General features: G+C 38.0%; 4 protein-coding genes across 6 annotated transcripts; 3 read left to right on the top strand and 1 right to left on the bottom strand.

Annotated features, from left to right (window-relative positions):
• Positions 1–238: 238 nt before the first annotated feature.
• On the bottom strand, positions 239–5,886 carry LOC114750533 (vacuolar protein sorting-associated protein 45 homolog). Of its 3 annotated transcripts, none has more exons than XM_028939127.1 (14): positions 5,649–5,886; positions 5,022–5,223; positions 4,821–4,900; positions 4,189–4,416; positions 3,679–3,804; positions 3,483–3,563; positions 3,236–3,377; positions 2,931–3,109; positions 2,522–2,677; positions 2,090–2,197; positions 1,878–1,999; positions 1,305–1,436; positions 886–925; positions 239–794 (listed from the first exon to the last, which is right to left on the bottom strand). In XM_028939127.1, exons 1-13 carry the CDS (start codon positions 5,736–5,738, stop codon positions 919–921), a joined length of 1,653 nt encoding a protein of 550 aa, XP_028794960.1. In that variant the 5' UTR covers positions 5,739–5,886; the 3' UTR covers positions 239–794; positions 886–918. The 3 variants fall into 3 exon arrangements, with proteins under 3 accessions (XP_028794960.1, XP_028794958.1, XP_028794957.1); XM_028939125.1 differs by lacking the exon at positions 886–925 and having other exon boundaries at positions 239–595; positions 733–794; positions 5,649–5,738; XM_028939124.1 differs by lacking the exon at positions 886–925 and having other exon boundaries at positions 5,649–5,885.
• A 1,501-nt stretch (positions 5,887–7,387) lies between these two features.
• Positions 7,388–10,385, top strand: LOC114750537 (uncharacterized). Its single transcript, XM_028939132.1, has 5 exons — positions 7,388–7,810; positions 8,839–8,909; positions 8,995–9,170; positions 9,539–9,647; positions 9,911–10,385. Exons 1-5 carry the CDS (start codon positions 7,543–7,545, stop codon positions 10,217–10,219), a joined length of 933 nt encoding a protein of 310 aa, XP_028794965.1. The 5' UTR covers positions 7,388–7,542; the 3' UTR covers positions 10,220–10,385.
• A 1,617-nt stretch (positions 10,386–12,002) lies between these two features.
• Positions 12,003–14,453, top strand: LOC114750534 (protein trichome berefringence-like 7). The gene is made up of 3 exons (XM_028939128.1): positions 12,003–13,239; positions 13,582–13,740; positions 13,889–14,453. The coding sequence occupies exons 1-3, from the start codon at positions 12,347–12,349 to the stop codon at positions 14,166–14,168; spliced, it is 1,332 nt and encodes a 443-aa protein (XP_028794961.1). The 5' UTR covers positions 12,003–12,346; the 3' UTR covers positions 14,169–14,453.
• Positions 14,454–15,527: 1,074 nt separating this feature from the next.
• Positions 15,528–16,514, top strand: LOC114750538 (proline-rich receptor-like protein kinase PERK10). The gene has a single exon (XM_028939133.1). It carries the CDS (start codon positions 15,555–15,557, stop codon positions 16,245–16,247), a length of 693 nt encoding a protein of 230 aa, XP_028794966.1. The 5' UTR covers positions 15,528–15,554; the 3' UTR covers positions 16,248–16,514.
• The last annotated feature ends 603 nt before the right edge of the window (positions 16,515–17,117 follow it).

The raw sequence follows: 17,117 nt of genomic DNA on the forward strand, positions 1-17,117 counted from the left end.
AAACACAGAAATTTTTTGCCATATTACTTCTCATTTCCATTTTGCCTGAGCAATAGACCAGAAAGAGTTTGAGAGAGCGAGGGCCGAGGAAGAGAAGCCTAAACTGGTAAGGTTTACCCGCCCGCACAGGCTTCAGCCTTTATGCCCGTCCCCCTTTAAAATATAAAAGAAGGGCACATGTACTTTATTACAGATTTCATTTGGAATGCTGCGTCAGATACTCGGAACACACATGAAATTCAAAATAAAAAAAATGATTGAATCACTATTAAGTAGTTGGACAGCGGTATCTTTCAAAAACGCGAAAGTTTGTCTATTAGTATACAAACTTACAAAGGAATTGGGATATTCATTACATGGTTATACAGTCACCGTATAAGTATACTCAGCAAAAGTCAACGAACCCATTACCATGGTCAAAACCCCGGGGGGTGGTGGACCCATCAGAGAAATTACAAGAAATCTTTGTACCCAGCTCCGTGTTTGCTTTTCCTCCTGAAACGATGCGAGTGTTTCTGAAACTTCTCATTTCAGGATACTCAAGGCATCAGCTAGCGTTTATTTTCAACCTGCTTAATAACTTTTTGATCGTCTTCTGCAGCAATAGTGGATCGAGTCCGATACCCCTGGTCAAACTCCTTTAACGACCTTTTCTTTCATGCATACCCAAGACACTTGCCAAGCATAAATTATGTTAACACTTATATCTACGAGGCCCTTGCCAGAACATACCTCAAACGAGAGAGGTGCTAGAACGAGCTACCCTCTGAGCTTCTTCCAAGTCCCTAAGAAACCTGCGAATTCAAACAAGATATAAATAGTGCCAAAGAAATCGGGACTACTATCTGTTAGGTAAGACTTCACAGTTATTAAAAGCATCCTCACCCCATCAATGGACAGCTAAATATAACAAGTACATCAATCTCTGCAAGACAAATTTAAGACCAGACCAATGAACTTTATCACCGAGAAGAAAGTCTATCAATCATTCACGAGGAACGGGAAGAGTCTAGTCACAGCATATGGCTTTTGTTTTAAAAGCAGTCCACTGAAGCATAACTCACCAACAAAAAAACCACCAAATCCCAAGTTCCCAACCACGTCGCTTTAAGAAATATTCAAATTAAGATAAATCAAGTCCCAATTAAGACAAATTTCACTCTCAGCACAAGAACCAAGCCAGAACCTGGAACTATCAATTCAACAGATCTATCCATTTTAGCATGCCAAATTTAGAGCAGAATTGGTACGCAAAAGCTGAAAATATCACTTGAATCCAAAGTATCTTCATCAGTTTATCTTACCCCTTAGAATTAAGAACCGTAGTACCACAAAGTATAAAACGGATCCCACTATTGTTGTTATTTTGCATCGCAACACATCGCGACTCCTCATAAGTTGTCCCACCAACAATGAAGATGATAACTTCCTGTGGCCTGTATTGCATGGATATACCAGTAATGATACATCAACATTCAATACATTTGATATATTATATAAAAATTATTAACCAACTGCACTATTCATAAACCACTTTGAAAAGAGGTAGAGGAAGGCCAAAAAGAACATTCAATTAAATTATTGAGATCTTTCGGTTAATAATATATTCAAAAACCTAGTCATTGATAAAACACAATAGCGTCGTGCGATCTATTAAGCCGACCCCATCTAATAGGATAAGATTTTGTTGTTGTTGTTGTTGCACTATTCATAAACCAGGAATAGTAGCTTCATTTCTCATATTCGGCATGATGGACAGAATCCGTAATCCAGTTTGAGATTATTCAAAGGTATGATAATTATCATATGTGAGACAGAAAAAATTAGAAGCAACCAGAAGCAAATAAGACACAGCTGTGTATTTAATAGCAACTAACCTTCCCTGCTGAAAGTGATTTCCAACAATCGGGTAGTCCACATCCCTCAATCGTCCTTTCACTATACTTTCCATGGTCTGAAACAGTAGTGGCTGATGTTGAGTGTATACATTCTCCACACCCTTAACATAATCCAAAAATAAATTTAGTTTAAGATCTGGGACTCAAGTTATAAAGCATAAGGTGTAATAATCAAATTTGTTCCATGAAACCTTCAATCCACGAGCCATGTTACGAGCAATATTCAGTAGATCTCTACTTCCATAAAGATCACCAGTTCTCTTGTCAACACCTGCTTGCTTCAAAAGAAACTGGACAATCTGTCGTAACACAACAAAAGCTATCAATAGCAGGGACTTTCTCATGCATTGCAGGGCCATCAAGAAAAAAACAAAAAAAAGTAGCTTCATATTTCGTCCTCTAAATTTAATCCAGTGAAATTTCTAGTCAGGAATCCAAAACAAAAAATAGGACAAGGTGAAGCAGCTAAAAGCAATCTGCAATCATTTTTCATCATGTGGCCGACAAAATTCCTAGAAGATAGAAGACTGCTAACCATGATGGGGAGTATGCAGAAAAAAATTCTAAAAAAGGTAAGGAACACCAGAAGAAATTCAGGTATGCCACAGTTTAAATTAATTTACCCCAGGCTTGTACTTGGCTGATCGGGATGCCAGTTTGTTGAAAAGCTGCATTAATTGAACAGGGCTATCCTTCTCATAACGCAAAGCATACAACATGACTAAGCGCAGCCGGTCCTCATCTGATATACTTTCATTGTTTAATAGATTTGTCACTGCCTGGAAAAGAGTACATAAGAAGGAGAAGTCATAACCTGGAAAGTATGTAAAATTGTTAATTCAAAGCAGCTATCAGTACATGTGATACGGGAAACTGACACTTAGAATTGCACTTCTTTTCCTTCTTGCAACTAGGATATCAGTGCATACCATATAATTTTTCTAGGCTGAAGATTAACCCATTAAATAACCCAGAAAAGCTTAAGCAAAAGGAAGTTAAGAGTTTCAATAATTAGAAACAAACAACATATACCTCAAAAGCAGCCCCTTGCCCTCCATTACAAGCCAACTCTTGTTCTGCTTCTGAAACTAACATAATCTTCCTCTCTTGAACTATCCTGCTCATTTCTGTAACCAAGGCTACATGTTTTGACACGTTTCCATGCATTTTTCTGTACTCAGGGTAATTGTCAACAAATTTGGCCATGTCCTCTGCAATCAGTCAAATCCTAAAATTAGCGACCCATCTACTTTGCTGCAGTGTTTGGTGTGTTTATTATACTAGTAACAGCAAAAAGAATTTTAATCTTAACAAATTGAAAAATTTAAAGCACAAACCTACTGTCTGGATGTTCTGGTTACTCTTTGCCACTTGCTGAAATTCATCCACCAATCGCTTGATGTTCATACCTATATCTCCAAAATTCTCATACATGTTGGCTTTGAAGAAAGAATCTTGTTCTGATGACAGCACAACCTCCTGTGACAAGTAGTAGTACAAGAATCACTTTCCAGTCAGGACACTTTTTAAATTCCAACATCATGACATAATAGTTCATAATGACTTGTAAGGAGTGTAGCAAACCTCCTGATCCTTTGGAAATTTACCAAGGGATTTTAAGTCTACTTTGTTATCTTGGATTCCTATTAGTTCATGAACCATTGCCTGCAAAATGCCATAACACAAAAGAGCATTTCTTTTATATTCAAACAACTTTTCGGATTAATCAGCAAATGTTTTTCCGTAAGCAATAAAATTTTAGTTTTAAGCCCACAGATACCTGATAGGTCCATTGATTTAACAATGGGGTTACAGAATCATCCCTCCGGTCAATCACCAATAATAATGGAGAAACTTCTGTTCGCCTAAAATCAAAAAGACCACTTTCCTGTTGGTACATCATTTTCTGTTTCAAATACAATAATTCAATTAGATATTTAGGAATATTAACACAATCAACAGGATACGATTATATGACATGTTGAATCTAATTTACATATTCCCAGCCAAAAGAAGCAAAAAATCTTCTTAACATTGCTCACAAGCATAAATGATAGCATGCTTTACATACCATGATGCTCTCTGCATTATATTTTGTCATATAAAAGATAAAAGTCTATTCACCGCCAAAACCTATAAGCGGATCACTCAAATGCACTTACAATAACAACAGGTAACGTCAGAATCTCTCGATCTTTTAATAAAAGTGAAAAAAAAATTTGATAGTCAAAGAGTTAGAAAACATGGCTTTATAATCATTTTAAGGAAAAAAATTCTCATCACGACTTACGGCTGCTTCCTGTGCTATCCTTTTTGCAATGTCAGACGTCCTTTGGTATCTAATAATAGGTCTTCGTTTTAATGCCAAAAAAACAGCCCCAATACTGTCAACAGCCCGATCACAGAAGCGCTGCAATGCTGAAGGATCCACCATTGCTGGGAGCATATAAATGTAATTTGAAGGCATATTTAAGGTAAAATGGTAAGGATCAAGAGCAACAAAGTCTGCATAAAACTCCTGGATCACCAGGACAACAACTATATCAGCATGAGCCCTAGATCTAGAGATTGCACCACAAAATATAGAAGAGGGTCATAAAGGGCTTTAAGTTCAACAATATGTGAAGTCATTCATCAGATAAAAAGCTACAACAAAATCTTCATTACAATTATAGGCAGGAGAAAGAAGGGAAAAAAAAGGAAATTCTATTCATCAAGGACCTATTTCACAATAATTATGATATTATTCAGGAACAATAAACTGACAAGTAATCATCTTATCTGTTTTGGGGGGGGGGAATTCTTAGCAAAGTATCTATTACGACAAAATCCGTGTGGAAAGTGCTAAAAGCATCAAACTGAGACAAAAGAGCTCCTAAAAGTCCAAAAGGAAGAAAACACAGTGCACACATAAAGAATCACCTGAACTTGCTGGACAACTTCCTGTTCATCTGAATCAGCGAGTATGTGAATTTGAGTGTCCTTCAACATATTGGAGAAAACTGTAATTTCAGAACGGATTCACAAAGTGTCTTCAATCAATGGGAGAAAATTGCTCCTAAACAATGAATAATTGTAATTCATGCTCCAAAGGACATGTTGACAACAATTTTAAAAACCTACAAAGATGATATTCTCCAAATCTAGGATTGGCTATCTGGCGGCGCAAATGCTGGATGTTCTCCGAAGTTGGTCGAAGGAAGTAAACAGCCTTGAGATGTGACATAGATTCCTTTGACTTCGAAATGGAATCTACCAACTCCACCAAAAAGACCTCTTTCTGAAGAAGCTCTGACTGTGAATAAACGACACTGACAATACTTACCTGCACCAATTTGAGAAAGATATCCACTCAAACTCAACCACAGATTTCCACCTTTCAAAATTTCTTGAAATTTGAAATTGAATCCCTTCAGTAAATTGTTCTATGGTTTTAAAATAAATGAACAATATGATAGCAGGCAAAACAAACATAACAATAGTAACTGGAAGCTGAGTCAGAACAAATACGAAGAAGCAAAAGAATTATAAAACAGTCCATCATGATTGTAGGTGATGCGGAACGGGAGCAAAACTGAACGCAGATAGTAGCTGATCTAGCAGAAATATCACTCGCCCGAATGACTAGAAATCGCAAATGCGGAAACAGAATCCGAACCGACAAAAATCGTGATTCAGAGCAAAGGATTACAAGTGCCAAGTCCAACCATCGAACACCAATTACCAAAGTTGGTTAGTAAAGGGACGTACCGTCTGAGAATCTAAGATAAGAACCTTCATGCCAGAGATGTCTTGCAACATCCGGCTGATATAATCCCGTACCGCAGATATCAGCACCATTTTTCCGGGTTTAGGCCGGATGAACCCCTCAGTTCCTGGTTATTGATCTTTCCCTTGACGACGACGATGAAAGTTCCAATATGGCAGGTGCGAATCGGCAAGGCCCGAGCAACCCAGATCTGGGACGAGGGAACAAGAAAGCGTTCAAGTCTTAACGCACCGTTTTAGTTGCCCGTCGAGTTTATGCTTCGTTGGATTTGAGACTTCTCGTTAAGGCAGCGAGAGTTTTTTTTTTTTTTTTTTTTCACCCCCCTCCCTCTTTTTCCCCTCTCTTTGAGGGGAAGTGGGCACAACATTCGAACATTGAATATTATGTACGACTGTAGCTTATTGACCCGCAACATAACGACCGTGGCCGGCAACACGCGCCCTTTCGGCTTTCCTTTTTTATTTTTTTTTCCCGGTGAATGCACTTTTCTCATTGGGAGAATTGAAAAAAAAAACTGTGAAAATAAAAAAATTGTAAATAAGAACCCATTATAGTACTAATATTGATCTTGATAACAATTGATAAGCAAATAACAAAAATTTTGTGAATAAGTCTTTATATGTAATTTTTCAATTTTTGGAGTTTTTTTTCATGATTTTTTCTTTCCCATTTCCTGCTTGGAGTGGAATTCGCCCACTAGCAATGGATTCATCAGCAATATTATAATATGTGTATATTAAAATTTATAACAAATAAAAATAATGTAGGAACAAGCTGTATAATTTAATAACCATCCATATGTGTAAATCAAAGAGTATTGGTATTACAACGGTTATCTAGTTTTCCAATTTTCGTGCATTCATACCGGAGTTTTTTGGAGTTGAAGAGCTTTCGTTAGAATGGAATATTATTTCATTTTTGGATTAAAAAAATCAATCTAGCATATAAATTTTATAAGAAATAATAGCTCTTTTCACCAGCCATGAATAATTTTCATACAATACAAAAATCTAATTGATAAATTGAGATTAATCCCTGAATTCTTTTGTAGGCTATTACGGCCTTTTCATTTATTTATTTATTTAGACCAGATTTATTTGTTTATTTATGATTCAAAACTTAGAAGCTAGCAGGCAAAGATAGAGTACACGACATGCAGGTCAGCATTTGCCAAAAATAATTGAAATCAACAGCAGTGTTTATCGTGGAAGAAACGCGAGGTTTAGGGATGATCTCTGGGCCATCCAACTGGGGCATTGATTCACTGGCTTGAAATGAAAGCATGGTTAACTGTCACCTAGTCACTGAGCAGTGAATTCTTCTTTCTTTCCTTTATTTTTTTTCCCTGACTGAGTAGTGAATTTTAATAACTGTTTGGGAGGGCTTAAAAAATCTTCTATAAGCATGTTTTACTTAAGTAGAAACAAAACTCATCTCATATACTCACCTTATATTCCATAAATCACTATTAAAAAACAATTTATAAATTACTTATAAACTATTTCAAACGGATTGCTAATCTCCTTGTTGGAGTTAAGGCAAAGATATCCTTGTCAGTAAACCCTTGTGATAAAGTTCAGACCTACTACCATCTTACAGAAATAAAGGGCGAACTACTCCTTTATGTTTCAGCGTTACGGAATACGGGCCAATGGCCCAACCCCCCCCCCCCCTCCCTCTTCTTTTTTTTGGGACCGAAGTTGGCCTACCAGCTCAACCCAAATTTTTCACTCAAAAAAATCGGAACGCCGACGCAACCAATTTCTCCTGGATCAAAGGAGGAAAGGAAAACCGACCCTGTTGCATCCCGGAGAAAAACTGCACTCCCCCGGTACAAAGCTTCAAAACCAGAATTCAAGTGCACTTTGAAGTCGAATGGATATGATGAAAACCTTGAACTTGAGGGTCTCCCCAATATCATTCTCACCTGCAATCGCCGCAAGTAATTTCTACCTGCCCCTTGCCTACCCCAGAAATTTTTCTTTCCGATTCTATGCCAGCTCATTCCATCAAATTTCAAGAAAGTCCCAAATTCTCCGTGCCAAGAAAAGAAAACCGGAGTCGGAGCCAGTTCTCGAATCCACACTTGTCGAAGAAATATCAATGAACGATGAAGAGGACGTCCTTGATGATTTCGAATACGGTAGCGCTACCATTTGCACTGAACCTCTTCTTTGTCTCTGACTAAAAATTGTTCTGAGATGAACTTGAAGTTCATAGTTTTTTTTTTTTTAATTGCGCAAGTATTACTCCCAAACATGCAAATCGAGCTTTACGCTATGTTTGGTACGGGGTTTTCGGAGGAGAGGGGAGGGAAGTTGCTCCCCTTCCCTTGTTTGGCTGGTATAATTTTTTAGAAGGGGAGGGGAGCTCCTTCCCTCTCCTCGTTTGGTTAAGATGTTTTTTAAAAAGGGGAGGGGTTTTTCTCCCCTCCCCTTCCCTTCTAGCCTCCCCTCCAAAAGTGGGGTTTTTTGGAGGGGAGACGAGAGATGATATTTTAATTCCTTATATGCCCTTTTGATTTGTTAGCTTCTAATCAGTCATAAATATTTCTACATAAGAGAGTTCTTTTGAGCATTTAATAAGAGGTTATTAAGATAATTATCTCCAAAATTAGTAAGCATTTGTAAACTTTTTTTCTCTTCTTCTAATTCTAAGAGGCCATTGTTATTTTCTTTCACCTTCAAGGTCTTTTCTCTGATTGAAATCTATCACTTGTGAGTTTTTGTCTTGATATTCTATAAGTGTGTAACTGTATCTTATAAATCAAAATTAGTGAATTGTATTATATATATAGTTATATCTTAACAAAATAAAAAGTGAGAAAATTTATTTAAATTTTATGAGGCTAAAATAGTCAATTTTTTATTAGAACAAAATAAGGTATTATTAAAATTGCTCCCTCCCCTCCCCTCCAATCAATCCAAACAAGAGATCATTAAAATCCCTTCCCTCCCTTCCCCCTCTCCTCCCTCCCCTTTGTAGCTACCCTCCCCTTTCCTCCCCTCCCCTTCCCTTGATTAAAATTCCTCCCCTCCCCTTCCCTCTATCGAGCCAAACATAGCGTTAGTGACCATTCGCGGAAGTAAGGACGAGTTTATACCGAAATTTCCAGTGAATTCATTTTTGCTTCAAACCCCATAATTCTGACGGAAGTTATTGATCTCATGGTGGAATTAGGGGATGACGATGGCAGCTACTACGACGAAGAGGAGTATGAAGATGACGAAGCTGAACTCTTTGTAATTTTCTTTCTTGTCTTGATGTGTTGCTATAAAATTTCGATTTTGTTTATACACATATCAATTTGCGCATTTGGTTTTCAAGGTAGGTGATGGGGGCGGAGGCGGTGGGATTTCCCTGGCTGGAACGTGGTGGGATAAAAAAGCACTGGCGATAGCTGAAGAGGTTACCAGGTCTTTCGATGGGGAACTGCAGATATATGCTTTTAAGACACTGGTCAATTCCACCATTCGAGTGCGCATCGAGAGACTTTCCAACAAGTAAGCATTAGATGCTATTTCTTAGTGTATTTTCTGGGAAAAATAAAAGCAAAGACGTGGAACTTGAAGCTTATACTCTGATTAGGTATAACGTATTTTATTAGGATTTTTGTTGGATATGCTGCCAAGCAAGGATGCGTCCATGACTGTATGGCAATGTCTTCTAACTCGTGGAATATATCGTAATTCAGATATGATAAAAAAGATGACCAGAAAGTAATTTCTGTGTCTGCCTCATTTTGTCTTTTGCCAAGTGCTAATATCTGCTCATATTTTCATTTCTTTTTAGCCCAAGTTGTTGAGGTTACTGTAACATAGTAATAGTCAATGGGCACTTGATGTTAGCTTTCACTTTCATATATCGGTAGGTCTGGCTCGCCTAGCATGGAAGACATTGAAGCTTTTTCTACAGCCTATAGAGCAAAGTTAGATGAGGCCGAGCTTGCCAAATTTGTGCCTGAAGATATAAGTTTGGAGGTACCATTTCAAGTATTTCATTAAAATGTTGTGTAACTTTGGCTTGTGAGAAAAAACCCATGGGACTGGCATGATGAACAGCACTTGAAGGTGCAAATAGTTGAATTTATGAGCAAATGATTAATGAACCATGTGGTCTCCTTATAGGAGCAAAGGTTCTGTTTTTCTATCGCCTGTGTTTTTGAAGGCCAGAGCTCACAAATTGAAATTTAGATTTTCAATGCTTCCTTTTGACGAAGAATCAAACTTATAACTTCCTTCAGGTGTCTTCTCCTGGTGTTGAAAGGACAGTCCGGATTCCTAATGATCTGGATCGATTCAAGGAACGGCCTATGTATGTGAAGTACATGAGCAGTGAGGATTTAGAAGGTTCCACTGCAGAAAGTGAGGGGGTGTTCCGCTTGATAGCTTTTGACCTGGAAACAAGATGTTGCACTTGGGGTTTGGCAGACGTGAGAGTAAATAGAGAGAAAGCAGGGAAAGGAAGACCACTGAACAAAAAGCAGAGAGAATGGCGTTTAAGCACTCCCTTTGATTCTTTACGTTTAGTTAGGTTGTATTCTGAAATGTAACTTGGTTGGATCTTTGGCAAGAGGTCATATTTTGGTACCCCACGCCTGCCCGCGTCTTTTTGCGGGCTTGGCGTGTTTAGAGAGCTTCATATTCATGCATGTACAGAGCGAAGAGTAGTAGTAAATTTGTGTCAAATTAATTAATAAATTTAACTAATTTTCTCAATTTTGTAAATTAATTATTTAATTACTATATTAAGAACAGAAATAATAGTATTAGAAATTGAAGTACTCAACCTTTTAGACGTTTGGATTACATTGTGTTTTTATATAGAATGATTTGATGTGAAGAATTAATTTCCATCGTCACATAAAACTTTACTATATGAAAGTAACTTTGTATTACTGTATAAAAAGTTGACAACTAATCATCATGTGTATAACTCAATTATCCTATTAGAATTACATTGTCGCATAAATCCAGGGAGAACATGATCATGAGATATGAGTCTGTACAGCTACATCATATTTTGGAGTCCTCTTATTAATACGTGGGAAAATATTTTTTTTATTTTTCACTAAAAAATAAATTAGATAACATTTATTATAATTTTGTTATTATTTAATAGTGATAGTTATTATCTATTTATTTTTAAATATTAAACGTGACGTTAGAAAAAATAGCAAAAATGGTATTTCATTTTCAGATTTGCTATTTTATTATATTTTTATCTTATGCGGTTTGAATAAAATATTTATAGGGAGAATTGCTACAAAGTTGAGTAAGAAATATAATTATTAAAAATCTCAATGATAACAGAATGTAATGACAAATTTCATAATAATAAATAATTATTATTTATTTATCATTAACATTTCTTGAAAATTATTTTTTTTGGAAATTTTATTATAATTCTTTCACGAATACTCCGTTATTCTTATCCTATACCATAAAATGGCATCTAGTTCTTCATTTGGCATCATAGATGACACGTTTTTAGGTTTCAGATGCTTTACGCTTTGTTGCATAAGGCGATTGATTTAAAATTCTAGGTCAAATAGATTGATAGATTAATGAAATAATATTTCACCAAGAATGACCCGTTTGGCCCTAAAGGAAGAAAGAAAAGAAATCACTCCTTTGCTTACTCTTATGAGGTATCCAGATCCAGAACTACCAAATACCAACCCGTGGGCAGGAGGACCGATGTATTGTAGTACTTTTTTTTTTTAATATAAAATTTTTTTTGATTTTTATTTTGACCCTAAATATAAGACTTTTAATTTATTTTGTCTTTTATATCTATACTTTTTTTCAAAATAATCAGTCTAACAATAGTAATTCTAGCTAAATACACTTGATTAATAAGGATATTTTAAGAAAAAAATATATATTTAAGATAAATAACTAACTCAATTTGTTTTTTTAATCTCCTCTAATTAGTTAACTAGAAGGTATAAAATTAATTTATAACTGTAGAGTACTAAATTAATTCCGGGCGAGACTTTGGTGAGCCAGGAACGAATTGGGTGATGTTTTGAGATTTGAGGGAACCTTTTTGATCCACTGAGACTGTTACACGTTTGCTATGCCCCCCGACTTCTCCGCGTTTGGAAAACCGGGCTTTGGCTCGTCGTCCGGATTTGGTGGTCACTGTACATGATCGGAGTCCTAGTCAGGCCGGGGGGAAAAAGGGCTGGCTTAGCTTCCACATAACAGTGCCGACACCTGCGCAACTAGCTCTACCGAGGTTCCCTTGATCCCTTCCTACTCACCTCTTGCATTTATTAGTAGCTTTTGGCCTTTTCAGTTAACAAATCATCTTCCTAACCAACCAGGCTACAGCTCTCTAGAGTTCTATTGACCAAATCACCCTCTTCCCTTCTCCTTGGCACTTTCATGTTGCTCTCAGTCACCCAACTTCACAACCACCCCTTCCCCACCATCTTTTGCTGGTTAACTCCATTCCATGTCTTTTGACACCGTTCCTCTCCTCGTTTTCCTCCAAGCTTTCCAGATTTGGACTCTGAGTCCTCTGTTTCTGCCAAGTAAGCTCTATTTCCTCTCCTTCCGACTGTGTCCCAAGCCCATTTCAATAAACTAGCGTCTTCGGCGTTCAAATCTCCTTAGCTTCTGCCTCTTCACCCTTCAAATAAGCATATTTTGTTTCTGCATGTTCTTTCACCATGGACATCTGGGAAAATTGGTGGGTTCTGCAAATAATGCAGATGCTGGGTTTGGTTAGTTTCTGGATCTCTTTCGCCAAGCTTAGGACTCTGTGCTCGAGAGCTTCTGGATTTATGGATAGAATGATGAAGGGTGATTCCAATGTCTGGGTCCTTTCTTCCTTCAATGGGCTTGTAGCCGCAGGATCCTTCATATCTTTTCTTATGGTCCTTTTCTGGGCATACTCTTTTGTGTTTCCCACTTCGCACTCGCTCATTCAGGGGCTGGAAATTCGTAACATTTCTGACTCGGCAGCTCAAAGTCGTGAGATTCTGAAACCCAATGTATCAGTTTCTGCTTGCAATGTGTTTGACGGAAGATGGATCCGAGACGAGAGTTACCCTTTATATGATGCTTCACACTGCCCTTTCGCAGAACGTGGTTTTAACTGCCTTGCAAATGGGCGTAAAGACAGAGGTTTTACGAAATGGAGATGGAAACCCAAAAATTGTGAGATTCCAAGGTTTGATGCTCGTAGATTACTGGAGGAACTTCGTGGGAAAAGGGTGGTCTTTGTTGGGGACTCTTTGAGTAGAACACAATGGGAATCTTTGATATGTTTACTTATGACAGGAGTAGAGAATAAAAGAAGTGTGTACGAAACCAACGGCAATGAGATCACTAAACGGATTAGGTTTTTAGGTGTGAGATTCAGCTCTTACAATATTAGAATCGACTTTTATCGATCAGTATTCTTGGTGAAGAATGGTCCGGTGCCAAGAAATGCTCCTAAAAGGGTGAAGACAGCACTAAGACTGGACAAGATGGATGATATTAGCCATGAGTGGATTGATTCAGATGTTCTAATATTTAATTCAGGTCACTGGTGGACACGAAACAAGCTTTTTGACGCGTGAGTAGCTTAACTTTCCTAACATAGATGGGATTTACATTTTATTGTCATGAAATTTCTGGATCTGATTTGCTAACTGGTCGGCGTCTTTGGTAAAAATATTCCAACATTTGGATTGAAATGAGTAGTCTTGAGATTATCTATCAGCAATTAGTCTATCACTTGTAACTACTGTTTTAATTTTTGGCATTTATCCTTAATAATGGTATGTTTTGGCTATGTTCTATGTTATCTCAATTTAACAACGTCAGCGAACATTTTGATTTGCCTCAGCTTTCTCTAAATTTGTAACCATGCAAAGGCAGCGCTTTACTTGGAAGTACTGACACGGTCTTGAGACAGGGGGTGGTATTTTCAAGTCGGTGACTCGCTAAAGCCTGGAATGCCAATCAATTCTGCTTTCAGCACAGCTCTGCACACCTGGGCGTCTTGGGTAAAAAGCGCGGTGAACACAAATAGAACGAAAATATTCTTCCGTACTTTTGAGTCATCTCACTGGGGGTAAGCTGTTCACCGCTTTTGTTTTCCGAGTCTCTGGTTTGGTAAAGGCAGAACTAAGTTCTAAGGCCATAAATATGATTCTATTGTGAAGCAAATAATAGGATGTGTATTTAGTTTGTAATGATGAAGTTGGTGGCCTATGTGACAGTAAAACTTGCAAAGTGACTAGTAGACCATGGAAGAGGACAAATGGGAGAGATCGAAGCCCTATATCAGATATTATAATAAGGACTGTGAAGGAGATGAATGTATCAGTAAGAGTTTTGCATGTAACCCCAATGGGTGCATATAGAAGCGATGGGCATGTGGGGCACTGGAGCGACAACCCGTCTGTGCCCGATTGTAGCCATTGGTGTCTGCCAGGAGTACCTGATATGTGGAACGAAATTCTCTTCTCGTATTTGCTGTCAACCAACGGGGCTAGCTGACATCACAGCTTTTTGTAAAAAGTTGGATGTTGCAATCTCCTCTCCTCCCCTGGTTGCTATCTCTAAAAGTTCTTCTTCTTTCTTTCTTTCTTTTTTTTTTCCTGGCCAGTTATGTCTAAGTGTTTTTCTTGGCCGGTTATATCTAAAGTTAACCAAATGCTGGGGCAGATAAGTTGCATGTGCATGTGGGAAGCAATTCCTTCAGTGTAAGCTTGTGAATAAACGAGAGGCTCTGTGGTGTACATTTGCTTTTCTGTGATCAAGTTTTGTAGTTTTTGCCAAGAAACAAGAATCTTCGGTGTAATGCACATTTATGTAATCGTTCATTTCCGTTAATAAAGAAATTCAACTTGAATTCCAGGTTCATGTATCTGTGTGTTGACAAGGAATGGTTGGAGGACGCAGACTTTTGCTTTCTCCTTCAGTATTTAAAATGACAGCATGGTTCCTACAAGGAAGTTATCAATCAGTCCATGGGTTGATAGAAAATGTGGAAATAACGTGTAGGGTGTGCCATTGATGGGAAGCTGTCTCTAGGAAAAGCATCACATTTCAATTCATTGAGCTGATAATTCCTGTAAAAACACGAGTAAATTGAAGTGTCTTTGTCTGAACATATTTATATGCTAGCTTGAGGCGTTTTGGTGAGCATATAATCTTTTTTCCATACGTTAAGAGGATTTGAATTTGTGACATCTATTCATATTCTGCCTTTATATCCTTGTCACCTGAGCTAGTCTCAAGTAGTTTGTAGGGATAATTTCTAATCATAGAAAACTGTCGACTTTAATATAATATAAAATTGCATGATAATTAACTCGCAATAATTTCAAGGGCGAAAGGTAAAAAAGAAAAGAAAAACTTGCTGCAACTCCCCCACTGACTCAACGTGCAGCGATAAAAACAGCGAGATGCACTCCGAGGAAGAGCCAAGGAGACTTCAAATATAAAAATGACTTTAAGTTGAAGATAACTGAGCCTCTGTCCTTCATCGCTGCCGGAGGATGCACAGCTCTCCGCAGGTTCCAAAGTGCAGGCACATAGGAATTGCATACAGAGTAAGTGCTCGGAGTTTATGGGTATGGGTCTTGCACATTCCTTCCTATTTTCGTAGTAATTTATTTAAATAATAATAATAATAAGTTAACTCCTCAATGCCTTTAAGAAGAAGAGGAATAAGTTTCAGAAGCAAAGGAACTATGGGCGAGAAGTGTTTTCCACTGCAAACATATAAGACTTAGAATGAGTGTCAAGTTACTAAAAACTTGCAGACATGCTAATCAAATCAAAATATTTCTAAATGCCGCCTACAAAAAGCCCCTGACGCCTCACATTTTACTTGCAGTGTTATAGAACAGACATTCAATAATTAACGTAAGACCCAACATGGCCTCCCCACAGCCAAACAATTTCAACTTCCCTTTCTTCCCTTCGCCCCCTTTTCATCCCTTCCATCCGCCACCCCCACCGTCCCATTCATCCCCTCCTCCACCTCCTCCGCCGTCTCATCGATTTTCCCCTCCGCCTCCACCTCGGCGTGTACCTCCACCACCACCTCCACGTGTACCTCCCCCGCCACCTCCTCATGTGCACCCGCCGCCGCCGCCATCTCATCCAATTGTTCCCCCTCCTCCACCTGTGCGGCCACCCCCAGCCCCAGTTCCACCTTCGCCTGCTCCAAGTCATCCTATAGTGATTGTGATCGTGTTTGTTTCGTTGGGCGGCCTTCTCTTCCTTGCATTGCTGGCTTTTGCTCTGTTTTGCTGTATTAGGAGGAGGAAGAAGAAGGCGTCCCAAGAAATGGACATTATGCACGTTGATGAGCATAAAAAGGTTAAGGAAGAAATTGTGTCGGGTCCTTTCGGACAGAAGGTTGTGGTGATGACGGTAGAGGATGATGTGCATATCGGCGGTGAAGTGAAGAATGAGAAGTTTGGCGACGGTGTCCATGCGGAATCATCGTCAGCTAATGATCAGGGCAGCTCTAGTGGCCATGACCATGACGTGGCAAATACTTCTTCTGGTTTTGGACACCATCATCATCACGAGCTTCAGCACAAGCGAGCAAGCCACGACTGAAACCCACATGAAATACTGTCTGCAGTGCATCAATCAATAAACTCTCTGTTCGCGGCGTCGGGCGCGTAATTCTGTTCAGTAATTTGATAAAATTGTGAAGTCCCCCCCCCCCTCCCAATTTAAAGCTAGCGACTAAACTATGCATTTAAATAAATAAAAATGTAAATATGCAAATTCCTTTCTCTTGCTCTGCATAGAGTTTCAGATAATAAGCACTATTTATGTGTGTCATATAAAGATAATAATAATGGAATTGGTTTCGAATCAGTTTCGGTTCTTATCACTTTGATGAGCACCATAAACTCATAGGACGTGGATCATCTATATCTCATTTGAATATTCTAGATTTTATTTTTATTTATTTAAAATAATTATTTTAATATGTATAGAATCTAAAATAGAGATAATTTCTTAACTATCATTTTTACAAAAAACATTTTTTATTTAAAAATAATTAATTAAAAGTTTTAAATCTGAACTGTTTAAATCAGATATATAGATAGTCAAGCTCTGATGAGTTTAGTTGAGACTGGTTCCAATTGGTTCCTCGAGGCCCAAGAATTTGATACTCGTTTGGGTTCTCCTCTTCTTGGTGAAAAAAAGATTACAAAAAACAAAAAACTGGGCGACGGCTGGAAGTAAATGAACCTTTATCAATGCAGCATCGTTTTTTAGTTTTAGCCCGGACTTTTTGGGGTTTTCCACTTGATTTCCATGGCTCCGGTCTGATAGATTTGAGCATTTTTTGCTCTGATAATGATATTAGGCTTCGATTTGGATATGCAAACTAAATTTCTAAAATCAAATTCCGGAATCTTGCAATCAGTTCTTTCATTTCCTTTGATTTTGTTTTCCATTTGTATTTGATCT

Source organism: Neltuma alba, unplaced genomic scaffold (genome assembly GCF_004799145.2).
Source record: "Neltuma alba isolate B1F8T4 unplaced genomic scaffold, ASM479914v2 tig00006516_pilon, whole genome shotgun sequence".
Classification (NCBI taxonomy): Eukaryota; Viridiplantae; Streptophyta; class Magnoliopsida; order Fabales; family Fabaceae; genus Neltuma; species Neltuma alba.

Excerpts from the sequence above, each read along its gene's own strand:
- LOC114750533 (XM_028939124.1), bottom strand. The coding sequence starts at position 5,738 with ATGGTGCTGATATCTGCGGTACGGGATTATATCAGCCGGATGTTGCAA. Across the intron at positions 3,110-3,235 it reads CCAGAACATCCAGACAGTAG|AGGACATGGCCAAATTTGTT; the intron begins GTTTGTGCTTTA and ends GACTGATTGCAG. Across the intron at positions 2,000-2,089 it reads ACATGGCTCGTGGATTGAAG|GGTGTGGAGAATGTATACAC; the intron begins GTTTCATGGAAC and ends GATTATGTTAAG.
- LOC114750537 (XM_028939132.1), top strand. The coding sequence starts at position 7,543 with ATGGATATGATGAAAACCTTGAACTTGAGGGTCTCCCCAATATCATTC. Across the intron at positions 7,811-8,838 it reads CCTTGATGATTTCGAATACG|TGGAATTAGGGGATGACGAT; the intron begins GTAGCGCTACCA and ends TTGATCTCATGG. Across the intron at positions 9,171-9,538 it reads ATCGAGAGACTTTCCAACAA|GTCTGGCTCGCCTAGCATGG; the intron begins GTAAGCATTAGA and ends ATATATCGGTAG.
- LOC114750534 (XM_028939128.1), top strand. The coding sequence starts at position 12,347 with ATGGACATCTGGGAAAATTGGTGGGTTCTGCAAATAATGCAGATGCTG. Across the intron at positions 13,240-13,581 it reads CGAAACAAGCTTTTTGACGC|GGGGTGGTATTTTCAAGTCG; the intron begins GTGAGTAGCTTA and ends GTCTTGAGACAG. Across the intron at positions 13,741-13,888 it reads TTTGAGTCATCTCACTGGGG|TAAAACTTGCAAAGTGACTA; the intron begins GTAAGCTGTTCA and ends CCTATGTGACAG.
- LOC114750538 (XM_028939133.1), top strand. The coding sequence starts at position 15,555 with ATGGCCTCCCCACAGCCAAACAATTTCAACTTCCCTTTCTTCCCTTCG.